The sequence below is a fragment of the Taudactylus pleione genome, unplaced genomic scaffold (assembly GCF_031769625.1).
Source record: "Taudactylus pleione unplaced genomic scaffold, aTauple2 ptg001017l, whole genome shotgun sequence".
Classification (NCBI taxonomy): Eukaryota; Metazoa; Chordata; class Amphibia; order Anura; family Myobatrachidae; genus Taudactylus; species Taudactylus pleione.
Window position 1 is genome coordinate 892,352 of NW_028285418.1, and position 19,083 is coordinate 911,434.

The 19,083-nt window shown below is 47.6% G+C and overlaps 1 protein-coding gene across 4 annotated transcripts in view; it reads left to right on the plus strand.

Annotated features, from left to right (window-relative positions):
• Positions 1 to 19,083, plus strand: part of SATB2 (SATB homeobox 2) — a 240,736-nt gene that overhangs the window by 95,955 nt on the left and 125,698 nt on the right. For 3 of the 4 annotated variants that reach the window (XM_088461112.1, XM_088461114.1, XM_088461115.1), the window contains 3 exons: positions 546 to 687; positions 10,092 to 10,194; positions 16,964 to 17,430. In XM_088461112.1, the coding sequence (XP_088317238.1) occupies positions 546 to 687; positions 10,092 to 10,194; positions 16,964 to 17,430 (712 nt within the window). The remainder of the gene's footprint in view (positions 1 to 545; positions 688 to 10,091; positions 10,195 to 16,963; positions 17,431 to 19,083) is intronic. The other variant, XM_088461113.1, reaches the window with a different exon arrangement.

Sequence of the window (19,083 nt, forward strand, 5' to 3'; positions counted from 1 at the left end):
TACCACATCTTTAATACGAGCAGGATGCATTCCTTAATCAGTTCTCACTCTTTTCATCTGAATTATCTATTTACTAAGCAGTGTTAGGAGACAGAGTGAAAAGTGATAAGAAAGTGATAAGGTGCCAGCCAATCAGCTCCCAACTGTCATCTCACAGGCTGTGTTTGAAAAATGATAGTTGGGAGCTGATTGGCTGGCACCTTTTCACTTTCCACTCTGTCTCCTAACACTGCTTAGTAAATAGACCCCATAGTTCTCTTTGTCGGTACATTTAGTCAAAATGTGAACAGGGGGTTATGTGACCAGCAGTGAGAAGCCTGGAGAGGTGTGCCAGTGAAGAAGTTGCCCACAGCAACCAATCAGCTTTGATGTAGCATTTATCAAGTACAGTCTATAAAAAAATAGTAAGGAGCTGATTGGTTGCTATGGGCAACTTCCCCACTGATCCACTTCTCCACGCTCTCCATTGCTTGATACATAAACCCCAGCATGTGTTTTGTGTGTCTGACATTACGTGATCTTACGTGTTTTTAATATTTCCTCAGCAATGTTTTTCTCCATAGCTGTTCAAAACTGGAGGACCTTCCGGCAGAGCAGTGGAACCACTCCACCGTCCGGAACGCCTTACGCATGCTGCTGAAGGAGATGAATCAGAGCACGCTGGCCAAGGAATGCCCCCTCTCCCAGGTCAGTTGTCTGCTGCACAGCGAGAGTTCCTCCAGTGGATTCTAACTCCTAGGGGTAAATGTACTAAGATGGGAGTTCTATTAAGAAGTGATGTTGCCCATAGCAACCAATCAGATTCCAGGTATTATCTTCTAGAAGGTGCTAGATAAATGAGAAGTAGAATCTGATTGGTTGCTATGGGCAACAGCACTTCTTAAATAGAACTCCCATCTTTGTAAATTTACCCCCTAGACTTGTAATGCATTCATTTGTATGGCCCTACCAATGTTAAATACCTGTAACGCATCCATCTTTGAACAATGAAACAGCTAAAAATAAATATTTTCCATTATTACACTTTATCCCATCCAATAATATATCCAAACAAAAGGCCTGATACAGAGATGTACGCTAAGTCCATCGCAGCTGCGATTCCGTGCGCAGCTGCTGTGTGAAAATAGGCAAATGTCGCAGGCACTTGGGGGGGAGGTTAGGGTTAGGCACCCCTAAGAAGGGTTAGGGTTAAGGGGGTTAGGTTAGTGATTACTTACCTGAGGACGATTGGGATTTCCAGCGCTGTCGGGCTGCCGCTGCCGGGATCTGTTCAGCTGTCGGCTGTCGCTGCCGGCGGTATTTCATACCGATTCCCTCTATACGGACAGGGGAAGGGCATAGAGCCTGGCGGGGAAGAAGATTCCTTCATATCGTCTTGGCTATCAGAGCCAACCTCAGAAAACCAACGTTTTTTTCTAGCTTGATAATTTGGATCCTACCCCATTGAGAATTATGGGGACTTTGGTCTTAGTTAGCCTAAAGGCCCCCATACAAGGCACGATATGCGTGCCTATCCCACAGATCGGCGCAATGTAGGTACTATGTTGTGCCGTGTATGATATCGTACCTGATATCGTGCTGCGCGCTCCCGCTGGGTCGTACATCGCATCCCCAGGTCTTCCTGCAAAACCATCTGACATGGGATGCGATGTACGATCCCATTCAGATGAAGGAGGGGGAAGCCGGCATATCGTGCGGTCTGCGGGGACCGCGCGATTGCCGGCGGTGACAGCACAATCCGTCTGTTGACGGATCGGCAGTCGCCCTACACGGTGCATCGCACCATGTATGGCCACCTTTACACAGAAGGCTCCTGCATTTGGGAGATTGATTGCCTTTACCTCGCTACATAAATTTGCATAACCCTTAAGGAAACAGAGCTTTGCACATGGCTTTAGACTTGATAAATAGACCTCTAAGGGGCCTCTTCATCAACACTAAATGGGCCGGTAACCATGCAGAAAGGCTAGTTTCCGCACATTTTAGTTACCGGGCCATTCATCATCAGGGGTCCGAAAAGGACCCCCTGATATTCAGCAAACTCCAAAAACCGAAAGTTTTTGGAGTTTGCTTGCGAGAACAAGCGCCATCTTCAGACGGCGCTTGTTCTCGGATCCCTGCTCCTTCCTATGGGAAGGAGTTCCGGGGATGCCAAGAGGGATCCGGGGGGATCCCTCCGCCGCATCCTCACTACCTCCTCGGTGGCTGTGCGCATGTGTGACCTCATGTCACGCATGCGTATCCTGGATGACGGGGAGGAGGTAAGTAATGCAGCTACTCCTGTAGCTGCGATACTAACCGAGGGGACAGCTGCTTATCAGAGCAGCTGTCCCCGCACCGGAGCAATGATGAATTGCTCCAGTGTCAGGTTTCCCCCGCTGTGAGTTGGATACTTAAGGATCCCTCGCAGCGAGATGACTACTTAATCATCGGAGGCCATACTGTCTCCGGTGATGAATAGACCCCTATGTCACCTTATTTTATGGAATCTTGGGGGATATTCATGAAAGCTTGGAGAGAGATAAAGTGGTAAAAGATAAAGGACCTCATTCAGAGGAGGTCGGAGGATGCAAGCGGTCGCTCAGAAACTAGGGTAGGGTCTCACTTGTCGTAAGCCCTGGAGAGCTTCTGGCTCTGTCAGAGCCGGAAGCTCTCCACTGACATCACTTGTGATGTCAGTGGGGCCTCCCCCAAACGGTAGGCGTTCCCATGGGAACGCCTCCGTTTGGGCTGCCACCCCCCCAGCCCGCCTTCCAAACGGGGCGAACTGTCAATCAACATCGACGGCTCGCCCCCTTTGGAAAGAGACCCGCTACGACCAGCGCTGTTGGTCGTAGCGGGTCTCACGCCGGCTCCCTCGTGCGCATGCGCACTGGCCAAACATCGAGGCAGCGGCCGCCTCTGAATAAGGTCCAAAGTACCAAACACTCTGCTCCTAACTGACATTTTTCAATCACAGTCTCTAACATGACAGTTAGGAGCTGATTGGTTGGTACTTTATCTCTCACAATTTTATCTCTTTCCAATCTTTCATGAATACCAACCCCCCTTTCTATAAACATACAGGGCTTGATGCAGGCCTAGAACCAGACTTGTGTCTGGTCATTTGCTATTAAACTACAATCCCTATAATGCTCTCCCGGCCGCTGAGCATGCTGGGAGTGGATTTCCAATGACAGGTGGCCAAACGGCTTTCTTTAAAGGGATCATTTCGGAATTGCTTTGTACCTTTAGAGCTGAGAAACATTTACTCACCACTTGTGCTAACGGCCCCCGTGCAGTTCTCACATGGCAATTTCATTTTGCAAACCTATTTAAAAAAGTAAATACCCTGCCATATGTGCGGAATGTTATTATGTGTCCCCATAGGTTAATATGTAATTGTCAGCTGCGGGTTGGAAAGCTGGCTCGCAGGAGATAGAGCTCCAGGGACACGGCGCGTCTTTATTATCCCGGTCCTGCTGCTAAAGAGCCCTGACGGAGACTACCAACTGCAGCTTAACCCTCTGCTGGGAAAACAATACCTTGTATATATACAATATGTCTCCGATTCGCACTGCGCAAGCGTCCCGCAATGTTTACCGCTGGGAGATGCAGAACGATTTCGGACGCAAGAGCTGGGGGTTTCATTGGGCGTTCCTGGGAGTTGATATGGGAGTGGCAAGCCAGATGCGGATGTCTGAAGTCGCAGTAGCGCTGAACCAGGACGCCATGTTTAGACTGGAAGAATTGCTCAGAATGGCCTTGGCCACGATCAGACTTTCCTTTTTTCCCGGGAATGTCTTGGAGACTCCTGATTTTCGGGGGTTACACCCAGACTGCCAGGAGAGCAGTCTAACCTCCCGGATACCGCCTCTCTATCTTGTACGGCAGGTGGGGCAGGTCACTGATGATGCCTGCCGGGCTCTGAGGGCATGAGTCTTGTCATCCTGGTTCCACCACCCACTACGTGTTCATTCATTTGTGTCAGTGCGCGGCAGAGGACAGCGCCGTGATGGCACGAATTGCTGCGTCATGCTCCCGATTTTGCGATTAGGACCTACCCTGTAGGATCTGCCATAGGTAAGGTCTAAAAAGTAGGCAAGGATGCCACGGATTGCTTGGTCCCAAATCATCCGCATGTGGTGACTCGGCGGTAGTTATGCCGCTATCCAATACCATACCCCAAATGGGATGCGGTCAGAATACCGACAGTCAGTCTCCCAACGGTAAGTATTGGGGTTAGGCTTTAGGGTTAGACACTAGGGGGAGGGTTAGAGCAAGGCAGGGGAGGGTTAGGTGTATCGTGTAGCGGGGAGGTTTTGTTTAGGCACTAGGAGGAGGGGGCAGGCGAGGTTTAGGCAGCGGGGAGGGAGGGTTATGAGTATAGAGAGGGGGAGGGTTAGGATAATGACCATCAAGTGTTGGTATCCTAAAGGTGCCCACACACATACCGACTTTTCATCCAATTTGGCCGATTTCGACGAATCGTGACGACAGATCATGTAAAAAATGGCCAAATCGTGAGTTTCTACTCTTGATCACGATGCCGGTGCGCGTCCACCGCTCGTCGTACCTCGCATCTTCAGATCTACCGTGCTGCAGGGCAGATTAGCCAATCTGAGATACAATGCACTGGCTGCAAGATAGATCTTTAGTCAGATTGGACATTTTTAACTCCAAATCGTGACCAGGACTGCCTGGGGAGAGTTCAGGGGAAATCGTGTACATCGGCTGATTGGGAGCAAGTCGGTATGTGTGTGGGCACCATAACCCTGTCGGGATTCTGAGCACCGGCATTCCCGTACCCAGCCCCCTCAAACAGCCTTCCAACATGCCCTGGGCTCTTCCGTCGTGTCCCAAGGCGAGAGGGGTGCAGTGCAGACATGCAAGCCATCATTCCAAATGTGTCCCTGTATGCTCTCTCCCTATCTCTATACACGTTAGATTAGAATGCAGTGGAATGTGTGAGAGTGACGGTGCCGTAGTAATCACACCTCTTACCAGTGTTCGAAAAGTGACTACAAGCCCGAGAATACTGCAAGGTGACCTCTACCCAGGCTGCGCCATCTTTTCCCTTGTGAGTTCAGCGGAAGACATCTGCTGAGTGGCGCCTGGAACTGCCATTGTAATGAACTCCACTTACCAGGAGCAAAGAACACTCGCAGCTCGTAACACAGTTACATGGAATTGTTTTCACACATGAACGAAACGCAGAGCCAAGCAATAAACAGCCTAGGTATCAGCTCCTCTCTGCCGCATGGTTTCCCAGTGCAGAGACTGTGCAGTGCTACATAGGGCAACAATTGTGCCAATCGCCCCGTTAGATTAGGGATAGGCAATGTGTGGCAATCTGGCTGCTCGTGCTTTGCCACTGTTTTGCTTTTAGGCCTTGCTAGAAACGTGGCAGGGCATGCTGGGCTGTGTAGTTCCACGGCAGCTGGATTGTCGCATGTCTGCCTACCCCATCTTAGTTCATATTTAATTTTTGTGTGTTCAAAATAAGTTTAAACCGGACAGCTCTGATCAGATGCCTCCAGGTCGCACTGCGTACGTGTCCAGATTGCGTACGCACCGAGTCGCAGTTGTGCCGTAGGTCTGGTGCAAGTTTCCAAGGTGTGAGCGATGGTGGCGTCTAAGGGCCATATTCAATTTGAGGCGAAAAGTCAGTTTCCGCGTGTTTTTGGCGGAAAATTTTTCGCCAATGACGTCATTTTGCCTGTTTTGACTTGTACCCCGTATTCAATTTGAAAGACTTTCCGCCTAGGCGGAAAGTCAATGTAGGCGAAAAAGTTTTGCCTATGAATAGCAGGCGGAAAAGAGTGCAGAATTGGGGTTTTGGGGTGCAACGTTGCAGGAACCCCCATGCAGCCTTCAGACAGTCCCCCAAAGGTAATCTGTGTCAAAAAAAAAAAAACACTTAAGGACACCCCAAAAAATGACTTTGAAAGAGGGGGCGAAAAAAAAAATGTTGGGGTACAAACTTAAAAACTAGCGAACTTGACTCTGGAGGGGTCCCCAAGTATGCCCCAGGTGTTTTTTTGATTGCAGGGGCTTGCGGCAGGTGGATTTTTCATGATTTTTTTAACTTCACTTTAGCAACTTTTAATTATGCTGACCCCCATTTTCAAGTACCCCAAATTTGCTGGGATAACTTTTTTTCTTGAAAAAAAACTTCTAAATACTATTCTGCACCACGTATAGAAAAACGCTATTTAGCAGCTATTGAGCCCGTTTAAAACACCAAATACCTTCAGCAAGCCAACTCGGCGGTACCATAAGGAACCCCCATGTCAGAGCATCTTTTGGGGGGTGTCAGGCTGATTTCCCCAAAACTGACAATACTTTCCGCCTGTTTCAGTTTCGCCGGGTCCCGTTTTCGCGTACTTCCATATTGAATACGGGTAAATCAGGGGCCGCAATACTTTTCCGCCTGCAAAATAGGCGACATAGGCGGAAAGTCCGGGCCGCGAAAAAGTATCGTGGCTCGGCTCATATTGAATACGGCTCTAAAGCGGTATTCGAGCGTCTGAGTATGCTCAAAGTGGGCGTCCCAGTCCTTGGACATGCAGATGCATCGTACCCTAGGGCTATACACCAGGGAAAGGGTTATTGGGGTATTGGAATATCGTCACAAAAGCATTTCAAGCAAATGACGCACACACGGACGCTGCATCGTCCATTTCAGACTCACGCCCTACGTCTGCTGCCCTGTGCCACTGTGCATTATGTTTTATTTTTGTAATAGTCCATTATACTTACTGTACATACGCCACTTTCCTCCAGGGCTTAGACTGACTACATGTGTGGCTGGCGCAAACCAATTAGTTACATTTAAAAAAATAAAAAATAATAATGATAAAATAAAACATGTTCTGGAAATGAAACAGAGCTTGTACTAATAAGAACCTATAGAGTTGATCTCATGGATCTAATAAGGCTGACATCTGCCAGCTGTTATTGTACCCAACATTCTCTCATCCCCTGGCCTGTGACGCCAATGCCATAACAGCTTCGTCGCCCCGCCGCGGAATGTAACTATATACTGTACTGTGACACCATATGCTGCTTCGTGATGAGACTTGTGCCACTGATACATTAATTAATCCGTGATTTACGGGGGATCGCAGATCACAGGTGGCTACAGTTATTCCACATATTGCATTAATTAGAGTTAATGTACTTTCACTTGCCATTCCCTTATTCTACATGTAGATCTGGATAAAAATAAGTGGCTTGGTGAAGTGCTCTTATTTCCTATTTCCATCCCAGAAAAGCTGAAGCTAACTTGGGGCCTGATTCAGAGCCGCTCGTAAGCGAATGCCTGATAATTTGAGTGACAGAAAGAGGCGTTTGTGGGTGGTAACAGGGGAAGGTGCTTGAAAACGGGGAGTGGAGATCCGAACGCAGGCGTGCTTAAAGGTCAAAACGGGCGTTTTATGGGTGTGCATAATTAAAACAGCAGCGTCATTGACCACGTCACTGGGTTATTTTATAGACAGAACTGCTCGCAAAATTGTGGTAGCAAAAACCAGCCACAAGAATAGCGAGCAGTTCATACGCTGGTCGATGTACTCGATTAATCTAATAAATAGCGGACATGACGTAGGATGCGAGCGGCCAGGGGGCGTAGTTTTCCAAAAAATTACCGCAAGTTTTGTTCGCTCGTTCAGACCTAGAGGCGTGAACAGACCGCAAAGAGCGAACGGTTCATTTGAATAGCCACCCCTATTTTCTGGACGAGCGAGCGCTAATTGCGTCCGGCTCTGAATCAGGCCCTTAGTCTGTTTAAAAACAAACAGATCACCATAATATTTAAAGTCACAAGGTTGAGTGTAATCTAATTTCATGTTATAGAGAGAATGCAGTAAGTAATGTAGCAGGACCGGTGTCCTGCGGGCGTCAGGGGGAGGTGACAGGGTTAAATCTTTCTCCGTCTAGTGAATTTCGGCACAGGTGCTTATGACATGTTCCTATAACTGATATTAATTTTCCTTATTAGTCTAAGCGTTGTACTTGGGGCAGCAGCACGTATGTTCCCAGGCTCTTGGCTGTGTGGTCTTGTTGCAGTTGGAAGCTGAACTGAAACATCTGAGAAACATTAATGGGATTATTCATGGCAGGGCATCTAATCTTACCTTTAAGGTTTTGTGCTTCCTAAATCACCATTGTTCTCAGCCATTGTCCCTAATGTGTGTGTCTCTCCATATGTCATTTCTAATGACTGGGATCCCAGGACATAGGAGAATTTAAAGTGACATAAACATTATGGAAGCAAAGTTCTTCTACTGGGGGATTTACTCTGAAACGCTTCGCTTCTGTGTCCAAAGTGTTAGCAGGATTATCTGTCCCTGTGGACTTTTAAAAAAAACCCTTCCCTATAGAATGGGGAGAGATTAGTGGAGTAATGTTAATAAATTCTCCACGTCTACTGAGTCCATGTATCACGGCAGAGGCTCTCGGTCTGCGAGGAATGCACAAAGGACCAACCAGTTATATTTGTAACTGCTACTTAGGATATTGGCTGGAACCTGATCCGGAGACCTGAGCCTACAGATGCCTCTAATAAGGGCATGCTACACTTTCAGGGTTTTTTTTTTATAAATATTTTTAAATATTGGGATAGTCTACAAAGAATCTGAAAATACTTTTAAGAAATGTCTTTGTTGACAAAACGACACATTTTAAGACACATATTATTAATAAGAATTACATGTTTATTACTTCCAAACTTATCAACCTTGATTATCTTACTTAACCTTAACTACAAATAAAGACACAGACACCATAGCTTGGCTAAAAAAGGTCACAGCTTTTATTTATAATTGAATCAATTAACCTAACCGGGGTGGCAAAGAGACGCTGCAGACTCAGTTCTAGCTTTTTAACTTACTCCAAAATACTCAGGGAATGACTAAACCGTTCCCCCTTTCAGACGCACTTAAACCGTGAGGGTCTCACTTCCCTCCTGGGCCAATCCGAGGCGCTTCGTGCAAAAACGCCCGGGTCCCCCCGTGCGTAGCAGGACAAATCCGCCTTGTACATCGAGAGCAAGTGCTCCCACAGTTATCTTGCGTCCCATAAAGCCACTGAGCTGCAGCGTACTCCCGCCCTGCTGTGCCTCACCTGTAATGGGAAAAAGGTTAATACACAACCAAATATCAGGGAGGGATGGTGGGTTTCAAAAATTCCTGCAAAGATGCTGATCCCAAGGACCACAGGCTCCTATATAGGCCACTATAACCACTCCCCCAAAACTATATTACTGGCCTTTGGAAGCAGCTGATCACATCCAAACTAACATCAATTTACCCAGCATCAAGGCTGTCATTCAAACACACCGTCAGTAAAAAACTAGTAATCTTAACACTCCTCAATCCTATTCATATTTCGTCATCCAATCTTTACTTATTCCTTTAATAAGGAGTTAAATTAGATTTTTCAGATTTTTTTTTCATGTGGCACTACTGGCTCCAGCAAGACCAGACAGTTTCAAACAGCTTGGGCATACTGGTGTTTTAGTATACATATCGGTTGGGTAGTTGGAGTGGATACCGTTTGTTGCGTTTAGATTGTTTGTTTGTTTTTTCCTTGTGCATCTGGGACAGTATTCATCTGTGTTGCTGGTTATTAGTTGTTATTGTGCCGTTTTCGTTTGGGCTGATTCTAACCGTTCTTTCCAGTGGCGGCTCCAGGGGTGGGGCCAAAATTCAAATAGGGGAGCCACACCAACTGCCAGGGTGCCCCAGCCATTTGTGTTTTGCAGTGTTTAGGGTGGCAGTTGGTGTGGCTCCCCTATTTGAATGTTGTACTGCGCTGCAGTCCCACCTTTATAGCCGCCACTGGTTCTTTCTGTGCCAACGTACGGTCCTTTATTTCTTAAAGCATATAGATATTTATATTTTAGTAAATAAACAGATAACAGTTTTCTGCCAAATCTACATATCCGTGTCTTTGTTTCAGGTTACTTTATTGGGGTTTTTATTACTTATGCACACACAAGGCAATCCTCAGCCAATAGAAGGTTTAAACAAATTGTTTGTTAGAAGTAACTAAACTATATGTATATATATTATATATATATGTAAAATTTGCCATCTTCTCTTTTACAGAGTATGATATCCTCCATTGTAAACAGCACATTCTATGCCAATGTGTCAGCTACCAAATGCCACGAGTTTGGGAGATGGTATAAGAAGTTCAAGAAGATGAAAGGTAACGTTGTCGGTCTTTCTATGGAAAAAGCATTAAGCTGTAAAAAAGTGCTACAATTAATTGTATTGACTATAAGAAATGTTCATTTTAAACTCGATAGAGATGGACACTGTACCCAAAAAAGCTTACTCAAAAACGAGGTGGAATATTTTGATTAAAACTTTGATCTTGCTTACCGACCCATAATTTTCTTTCATGAGGGTACAATGTCTGCTTTGCTAGATAGAGGTGTTTCTTTTTAGGACATTAACAGTTTACATCCACCATTGCTGAAGGCAAGTGGAATTCGTCTTCAGTAGTGTCTGAGATTTTGCTGAGGATAAGTCCCACATGTCCTTAGTAGTAGTCTCTGAGTATATCATCATTTTCATGATTTAGTTATAAAGTGCAGCAAACTCTGCTGCATCAGATAGGCAGCATTACTAGTCATACAAAATGTACATTAAATGAAATGAGATGCAAACACGAGACAGAGAGGAGAGAGTAAGAGATGGAGGGGGGTGAGCTGCACATTAGAACTTTAAATTTAGAAGGGGGCAGAGTAAAGACAGTAGTAGCTAATGGTTACACCCGTGGTAATCCCGGATCATCGCTGTTCACCCAGGACGCTTGGAGATTACGTTATCTCCTAGTGCTCCTGAACCGACAAATTAGCAGCCATTTAGGCAAGACTACCCGGGTCGGACCCGGGAATAACCCTGCTAGTGACCCGGGATGCACAACCCGTGTCAGCTCCTTCACTCCAGGCCAGAACCCAGGTTGACCAATCCTGCCGGGGATTGAGGTTGGTTTTGAAAGGTTAAAGGTTGGGAGATAGGACCTCATTCAGACCCGGTCACAAGTGCTGAGCGTTCGCAAGCGGGTCGATGTTTAGGCCCTGCGAAATTCTCTCGCTCCGGAGCTCACTACAAAAGGGGCGGCTGTCGATGTTGATCGACAGCTCGCCCCGTTTTGTAGGCGTGGCGGGGAGGTGGTTTCACAAACGGCGGCCTGCCGTTTTGTGGGCGGCTGCACTGACATCAGCAGTGATGTCAGTGGGGAGCTTCCTGCTCGATCAGAGCAGGAAGCTCCCTGGGGCTTGCGGTTGCCGAGACCCAACCTCAGGGTGTCGTCGCAAGCCACGATGGTTGCGATGGTCTTGACTATCGTGACCATCAACCTGGTCAGTCGGTAAAGCTGTGGGTGGTAACCCACAGCTTAGCTAGCGACCAGGAGGCCGCACTTGAAAAGTCAAGCGGCCGCCCTCATTCAGAGCGAGCGCTTGCTTCTTGCGACTGCCTCTGAATGAGGGCCAGAGTCTGGTCAGTTTAGGTAGAGCAGTGTTTCCAAAACCTGGTCCTCAAAGCATCTTAACAGTCCAGGTTCAAGGATATCCATGGTGAATTATTATCAAAACTAATGTTAACAAACTTTTCTATTGCGTATGACCTAGTTGGTTGTACGTGTATCTGGGTTTATGTATGGCTGACCTACACCTGCGCACATGTGAGGATAAGCACCTGTCCATGATTGGCTGATTGGACAAAGTTCCGAGCAAGCAGGTTGAGAGGGCAGAGAGAACCCATTTTTATCTGGTCTGACCTATCATTTTATTAATTAAAGCGACTGACACAAAACCAAGAACCTAACACATACAGCTTCTGCTTTCCAGACCTATACTGAGATTCCTTACGGTCAGTCTGAAACTGAAAAGACAGGAAAATTGGCCAAATCTGATGTATTTCCCTCCTAATATCTGTAGCTCTCAATGTTACTTCTTCCTATAACTCCTCAGAAGGTATACCCCGTGCTCCACCCTCCCCCCCTTACTTGCAAAACTAATAAAACTTTATTCTACCGTTCACCCAGAAAGATAAATATTACAGTCTCTTAAACCATCTAAAGTTGTGAACATAGTGAATCCAGACTACAACTTTACAGCACAACATCTGTAGAACTAAACCTTGATTTAAATGAGGTCAAGGATCCGAATTAGTGTGTTCAGATGTTGCGTACACAGACAATTTAAAGAGCGGCGTTCATTGGCTTCCTTGTATAGCATTGTTCCCTAAGCCAGCTCATGAACACAAGTGATTGGAGAGGTCCCAAGGTGGGGAGTTAGGTAAACAGGTTTTTGCTTTCAATGGGTTCAAGTGCTTGTGATCGTCATAAAATGATTTGGGAGCTTGCAGAACAAGTGGTGACTCTGAGTCGCTTCAAGGTAATGGGACGATTGTTTCAGGAGCTCTGTCAGATCTTATATGGCAGGGGAAAGAAATTCTGTTCTGCAATCAGTCTTCTATCAGACAAACCTTTGTTGCAGGAAGTTGTTATTAGCTGGTTATCTTTATTTTTTTTTTTTCAGAAACATTCAGCATAGCCGCTGTGACCCTTTTTGTGTCTTTAATTCATTTACGTCACCACGGTGGCAATATAACTATGTGCAAACACAAGTGCCATCTTACCTGACCACTGGACAACTGGTGACAAAGGGACTGATTTAAAGTTCTACGTAAACCCGATGGATTATGGGGCTAATTCAGCATTGGGGTCCTGCGTGATCGCATACAGGGCCTGATTCAGACCCGCGCGCTAAGATGCATACTTTCGCACGTTGTGTATGCAAATTGCGTTAGCAGTGCTACCGCACAGCAATGCATTAGCACGCCCAGTATTCCTTAGGGAGCAATCACATAGTGTATGCAGACACCTGTCTTAAGATGCCCACTTGTGCGGGTCATGTCCAGGAAGTGTATGCAACCATTGGTACAGCGGATTCTATAGCAGTGCTTGATGTTGACCATACCCTGCCGCAAGCACTGTGAGCACTTGAGTGTAAAAACCAGCCAGGTGACGTGTACTATGATGCTGTCCTATAATTACGCACACCTATAAAACGCCGTATGAGATGGTCAGGCACGCCTGCGTTTGCACCTCCACTCCCCCGTTTTTAATGGCCAGCCCCTGTTACCACCTACAAACGGCTTCTCCTGTCACTCACTCTGCTGGGCTGTCTATGTGCGGCGAGCGAATGCATTGTGCCTGCGCACAATGCATACACACTGCATACCATTGGCAGCAGCGAGAGACTGCATCTTAGCGAGTGGGTCAGTCTCTTCTATGCCTGATTGACAGGTCCTGCGTGATCGCACACAGGGTCTCATTCAGACTCGATCAGAGCAGGAAGCTCCCTGGGGCTTGCGGTTGCTGAGACCCAACCTTAGGGTCTCGTCGCAAGCCCCAATGGTCGCGATGGTGGTCGCGATGGTGTTCGCGATGGTGTTCGCGATGGTAGTAACCCACAGCTTAGCTAGCGACCAGGAGGCCGCACTAAAAAAAAGGAAGCGGCCGCCCTCATTCAGAGAGAGCGATCGCTTCTTGCGACCGCCTCTGAATGAGGGCCAATGTCCCTTCTATGACTCTGTCTGATTGACTGGAAGAAGCAATTAAGGGGCAGTGTGGGGACGGGGACAGCCGGTATTTCCAGAAACGGGGGCATTTCCGTTCCGTTTTCTGGGAGTGGCAAAGCCAGGGACTGCGTCCACGGATGCAGTTTTCCTGGCCTCACAAGCCGGCCAGCCTGAGTAAGCTGAGGCTTACTCAGTTGGCCAGCGGCCCCCCCACCATTGCGACGGTAGTGCTGGGTTTGTCATAGAGGGTGTGTCATACAGGGAGTGTCATACAGGGTGTGTCATACAGGGTGTGTCATACAGGGAGTGTCATACAGGGTGTGTCATACACAGAGTGTCATACAGGGAGTGTCATACAGGGTGTGTCATACAGGGAGTGTCATACAGGGAGTGTCATACACGGAGTGTCATACAGGGTGTGTCATACAGGGTGTGTCATACAGGGTGTGTCATACAGGGAGTGTCATACAGGGAGTGTCATACAGGGAGTATCATAGGCCTCCTGCTGCATTTTCATATTAGCAAGGGTAGAATTGCACAGCTGCCTGCGTGCATCTTTGCAATTCCGTCCCCAGCTGAATCACCCCCTATGTATAAGTCCGATGTTTTGTGATCTGCGCATGCGCAGGATTTGTACTGTGCGCGTGCAGATCGCTGTCTGTGATGACGGTGGTAGTGTCCCCTCTGAGCCACAGCATGAATGACATGGGGCAGTTTGGGGCGGGGAGGGGGCGGCGGCGGGCTGTATTCTTCAAAACAGGGGCGGCGCTGCCCCGTTTTCAATGCATGCTGAGGCCGTGTTCTGCGTCATTTGAGGCAGATTTCCCAGCCTCTGCAGCGTTATCGTGAGTAACCTGAGGGTTTCCCAGATGTCCCATGTTCGCACAAGTGACCCTAAGCTGCATCGCCAGACGCAGCAGCGGATCACAGTAGCTAGCAGGAGGAGTCTATGTACACAAGATGGCAGTAGCATATTGTAGTACAGCCGCTGTGTAGAAAGACAGGAATGTAGTTTACATCCCGGCGGAAGAGATGCCGGCAGTCGATATACTGCAGCCGGCATCCTGCCGCCAGGCAAAATACTGACGTCAGTATCCCCTTACGCATCAGGATACCGGCGTCGGAATCCCGACAGCCGGCATCCCGATCGTAAGACAACGGACGCAGATACGTGGCCCCCGCAGGGGCTACGTATTAGCCGCAGTTGTTATAACTATATAAACACAGAAGCTTTTGTGACATAGGAGGAGATGTATTAAACCTTGGAGAGAGATGTAGTACCAACCAATCAGATAAAGTACCAACCAATCAGCACCTAACTGCCATGTTACAGGCTGAGTTTGAAAAATGACAGTTAAGAGTTGATTGGTTGATGTTTTGATAACTCTCCCCCATATTCACCAGAAGGATAATCCTCACAATAGTACAGTATATGGATAAATAACAGCCTGCTACACCCAGGATTCATAGTGTTCGCACTGTCAGTGCAGTCCTCACCTACAGCTTACTGGCCAATCAGTGTTCTCCTCTATGTTACCACAGCACAGGAGGGATGCAGTCAGGAGGCCGACGGTCGTAAATGCGATCGCCGGCTTCCCGACTGTGCAATCCTGGTAGGGGACTATCATTATCCCTACGCCGGGAGCCCAACGCCCTGCATACAGAACAGAGGGAAGCCGGGCGCTGACAGCCACAGGGGGGTGGTGGGGGTAAGGTTAGGGCTCCTGGGGGTAAGGTTAGGGCTCCTGGGGGTCTTAGGGTTAGGTACCCCCCAGGAGGGTTAGGTTTAGGCTAGGGGAAGGGAGGGGTTGGGGTTAGGCACCCCCTGGGAGGGTTAGGTTTGGTCTGTGGGGACGGGGGAATTAGGTTTAGACACTTATGGGGGGTTAGGGTTAGGAACCCCTAAGGGAGGTTTAGGGTTAGGGGGGGAAAGGGTTAGTTATGCTTACCTTAATTACCTGTCGGGATCTTCAATGCTACCGGTCTTCTGGCGTCGGGATTTCATACCGATCCCGCACAGGAGTACGTCTCATGGGTGGGTTTACGCCCCCACCTTTGATTACGAGTCCTACCATATTACACTACCCTTCCCTATGACATATTAAGATATATATCATGTGCCGTCCCACTGTCATCCTTCATCTCTATTTACATTTCTAAGAAATAAAATATTTTTGCCATAAACAACACTAATTAAGGCCTGCACATTAAAAACTGTCACAGCAGGTAGATTAAGGGGTCTATTTACTAAGCAGTGTTAGGAGATAGAGTGAAAAGTGATAAGGTGCCAGCCAATCAGCTCCTATCTGTCATCTCACAGGCTGTGTTTGAAAAATGACATATGGGAGCTGATTGGCTGGCACCTTATCACTTTTCACTCTGCCTCCTAACACTGTTTAGTAAATAGACCCCTTAATTAGGGACGTAGGTAATAGAAAATAGTAAATCCCATTCCATATAGTATTTGACTGCAGAAAAGGAGAACATACTGTGCAACAGTTTTAGCATTCCCTAACGTCAAAACTGTGGCAGGGCATGCTGGGGGGTGTAGTTCCACAGCAGCTGGAGTGCCACCGGTTGCCTACCTCTGCCCCAGGCCATCCCAATGTACAGTGTAGACAGAGATAGCAGAATTAATCACATTCCAATAAAGTTTATACTTAATTTAACTTTAAACGGACGTCCTTATTTCTAAAATATAACATGGGATATTAACCGTATCCGATGACTGGTATTTAAGTGTAGAGAATAAAACATATCTCATTAATGTTTAGTACAAAGTAAAAACACTTTTCCTGGGATTGTAAAACATCCAATGCAAACCTGTTAAATTCTCCCAGTTGTATTCTTGCCTCTCTGGTGCAATGTGCAGGGTCCAGATGTTTTAAAGGGATAAGGTGACAGCCGTAAGGTTTTGCATGAGTTGTGTCAGGACAGAGTTTCACTGACTGTGCCTAATTATTCTATATCTGTATAGCAAGAACATATGTCCTGTCCAACTGCAGATGGATTGCCTAGAATGAGGAACGTTTAGTAGCATGCAGACAGGAATACCTTTGAAGTGCTCTTTTCAATTCAAATAAGGGAGTCACACCAACTGCCACCCCAAACGCTGCCACACATCGCCGGGACTCACTGGCAGTTGGTGCGACTCCCCCATTTGAATTTCGGAAATTCAACAAGTTTATAGCGTAAAATAAATGTCATGAAATGATACTAATTTTTACAGTACATTTTAAAATTATGTGATCTTCAGATGTTTTTTTTTTTTTTTATATATATATATATATATATATATATATATATATATATATTAGCGCATAACGTCTACTGCAGGAATGCAAACTTAATCTGGTCTTTTTTTTTTTCTCTCCCCATAGTTGAACGGGACAATTTAACGGATTACTGCGTCCTAGGCCAACGACCAACGCACTTGTCAAATATGAACCAGCTGGCCAGTTTAGGGAAGAGCAGCGAGCAGTCTCCTCACAGTCCGCTGCACCACAGCACACCTATTAGAAGTCAAGTTCCAACCATGCAGCCGATAATGAGCCCCGGACTCTTGTCTCCTCAACTTAGTCCTTCGTTGGTACGGCAACAGATAGCCATGGCGCATCTAATTAACCAGCAAATAGCTGTCAGCAGACTTTTAGCTCACCAACACCCTCAGGCCATCAATCAGCAATTTTTAAATCACCCACCGATCCCCAGACCCGTTAAGCCAGTGGAGACCACCAACTCTTCTGTGGAAGTCTCACCAGAGATCTACCAACAAGTGCGGGATGAGCTGAAGAGGGCGAGTGTGTCCCAAGCGGTTTTCGCGAGAGTCGCCTTCAATCGCACGCAGGTAAATTATTTATGTTGTTTAGTGCTGTTTACTACGTCAGAGGTAATGAGCTCTTTATGCAACTTAGGGCCTGATTTAGACTTGTACGCAATGTTTTGGGAACCGCGCATACACCGGGGGCCGCATAGTGCATGTGCTGCGATGCCACTCCCTGGACGCTGCAGCCTGATTGCCAGGCTGCAGCTGTTTGAGGGTGGGGAAGGGGAGACGGCAGGGATCATTCCCCAAAACGGGGGTTTGGGGGTGTCTCATCCGATTTGTGGGAGTGCCAAGGGCAGGGTCTGCGTCTTCGGATGGTCGCAGTGGTGATCCGATGCTGCATCTTCTGACACAGCAAAGTAATGCCGCCAACAGGGGGTGTGGCCACGTGAAACGTGGGCATGGCTTTAAGATCGCTCTTGGGGGCGTGCCCAGCACTTTCGGAAATGCTGGGTTGCCCCCCAGGCCTTCCCTCTCTGTGAATAGATGCCGTGGGCATGCGCACGGCATCTATTCACCGACAGTGATCGCTGCATCACAATTTTTCCCACCCGCGGGACACTGCGATCCGCGGGTGGTGACGGCACCCAGCATGTTGCTAAATCGGCCTAGCGGGAACGCTAATTAGCGCACAGCTCCGAATCAGGCCTTTAGTTCCAGTCAACTCTATGCTCCCTCACGTTCAGTGCCCAGAGTCACACAGCGTGGAAATCTTGATGGCCCCCAGCTGTCATACCAATAAAAGTTAGGAAACAAATGAAATGCCTTCTCACCAGCTCTTACGGAAGCCCCTGGGAGCCGGCCGAGATGCGTGGAAAAGGCGCTTAAGTTTGAGGCTGCCTTTACTTTTGTTAATAATAATTGGAAGGAGACATGACTTCCTATATTTGTGATGTACCAATGTCCTTTTGATGAATCTGTTGCACCATGTCACATGAATAGCTGTGCGGCAATAATAATCATAGGCAAAGACAGTCCTGCAATGATTTGCCTGCGGGCATCAATCTGCCGGAGAACTTTCAGTTGAGAGATCAGCTTTGTCATTTTACTGTAAAAAGTTTCTTTGTTACGATGGTTTTTGAAGTCTTTTAAGTGTTTAGCTTATGTTTCCGTTCTGTGTTTTTGTACTGTGGGCCTGATTCAGCAAGGAACGCACGCATGCAGAAGCACGCAATCGGCCGATGTTTGCGATCGGCGCAGGCATCTGGGTCGCAGTGCGCGTGCGTTAACTGCTCGCTGCGTCCGCAAAAGCGAGCGCAGTGAATACTCAGTCCCAAGGAAAAGTGATTGACAGGAAGTGCCGTTTGTGGGTGGATACAGGGAGCGGTCGGCCGAACGCAGGCGTGCCAGTGCATTCGCACCCCGTTACAGGGGTGTGCATAAATTAGCCGCTGAGATGCCGGACGCAGCACGACGTCTCTCTGCGTGCAGGAAGTCTCTCAACTCCCGCGGCAGGGTCAGGTCTACCTTTAGTCTGCCGTGCGGATCCGATGTTACTCGATGTTCCTGATGTTTTCTCAGCCTTGCGCATCAGTACGGACGTTAGCGGAGGGTAAAGCGGACGGCATTATGTAGTGCTGGGTGTCTGCATCTTTGTGCTGCGATTGCCGTGCGTATGCAATCATTAGCATATTCTCGCAGCGGCCGGGTGCGTGCTTCTGCATACGTGCGTTC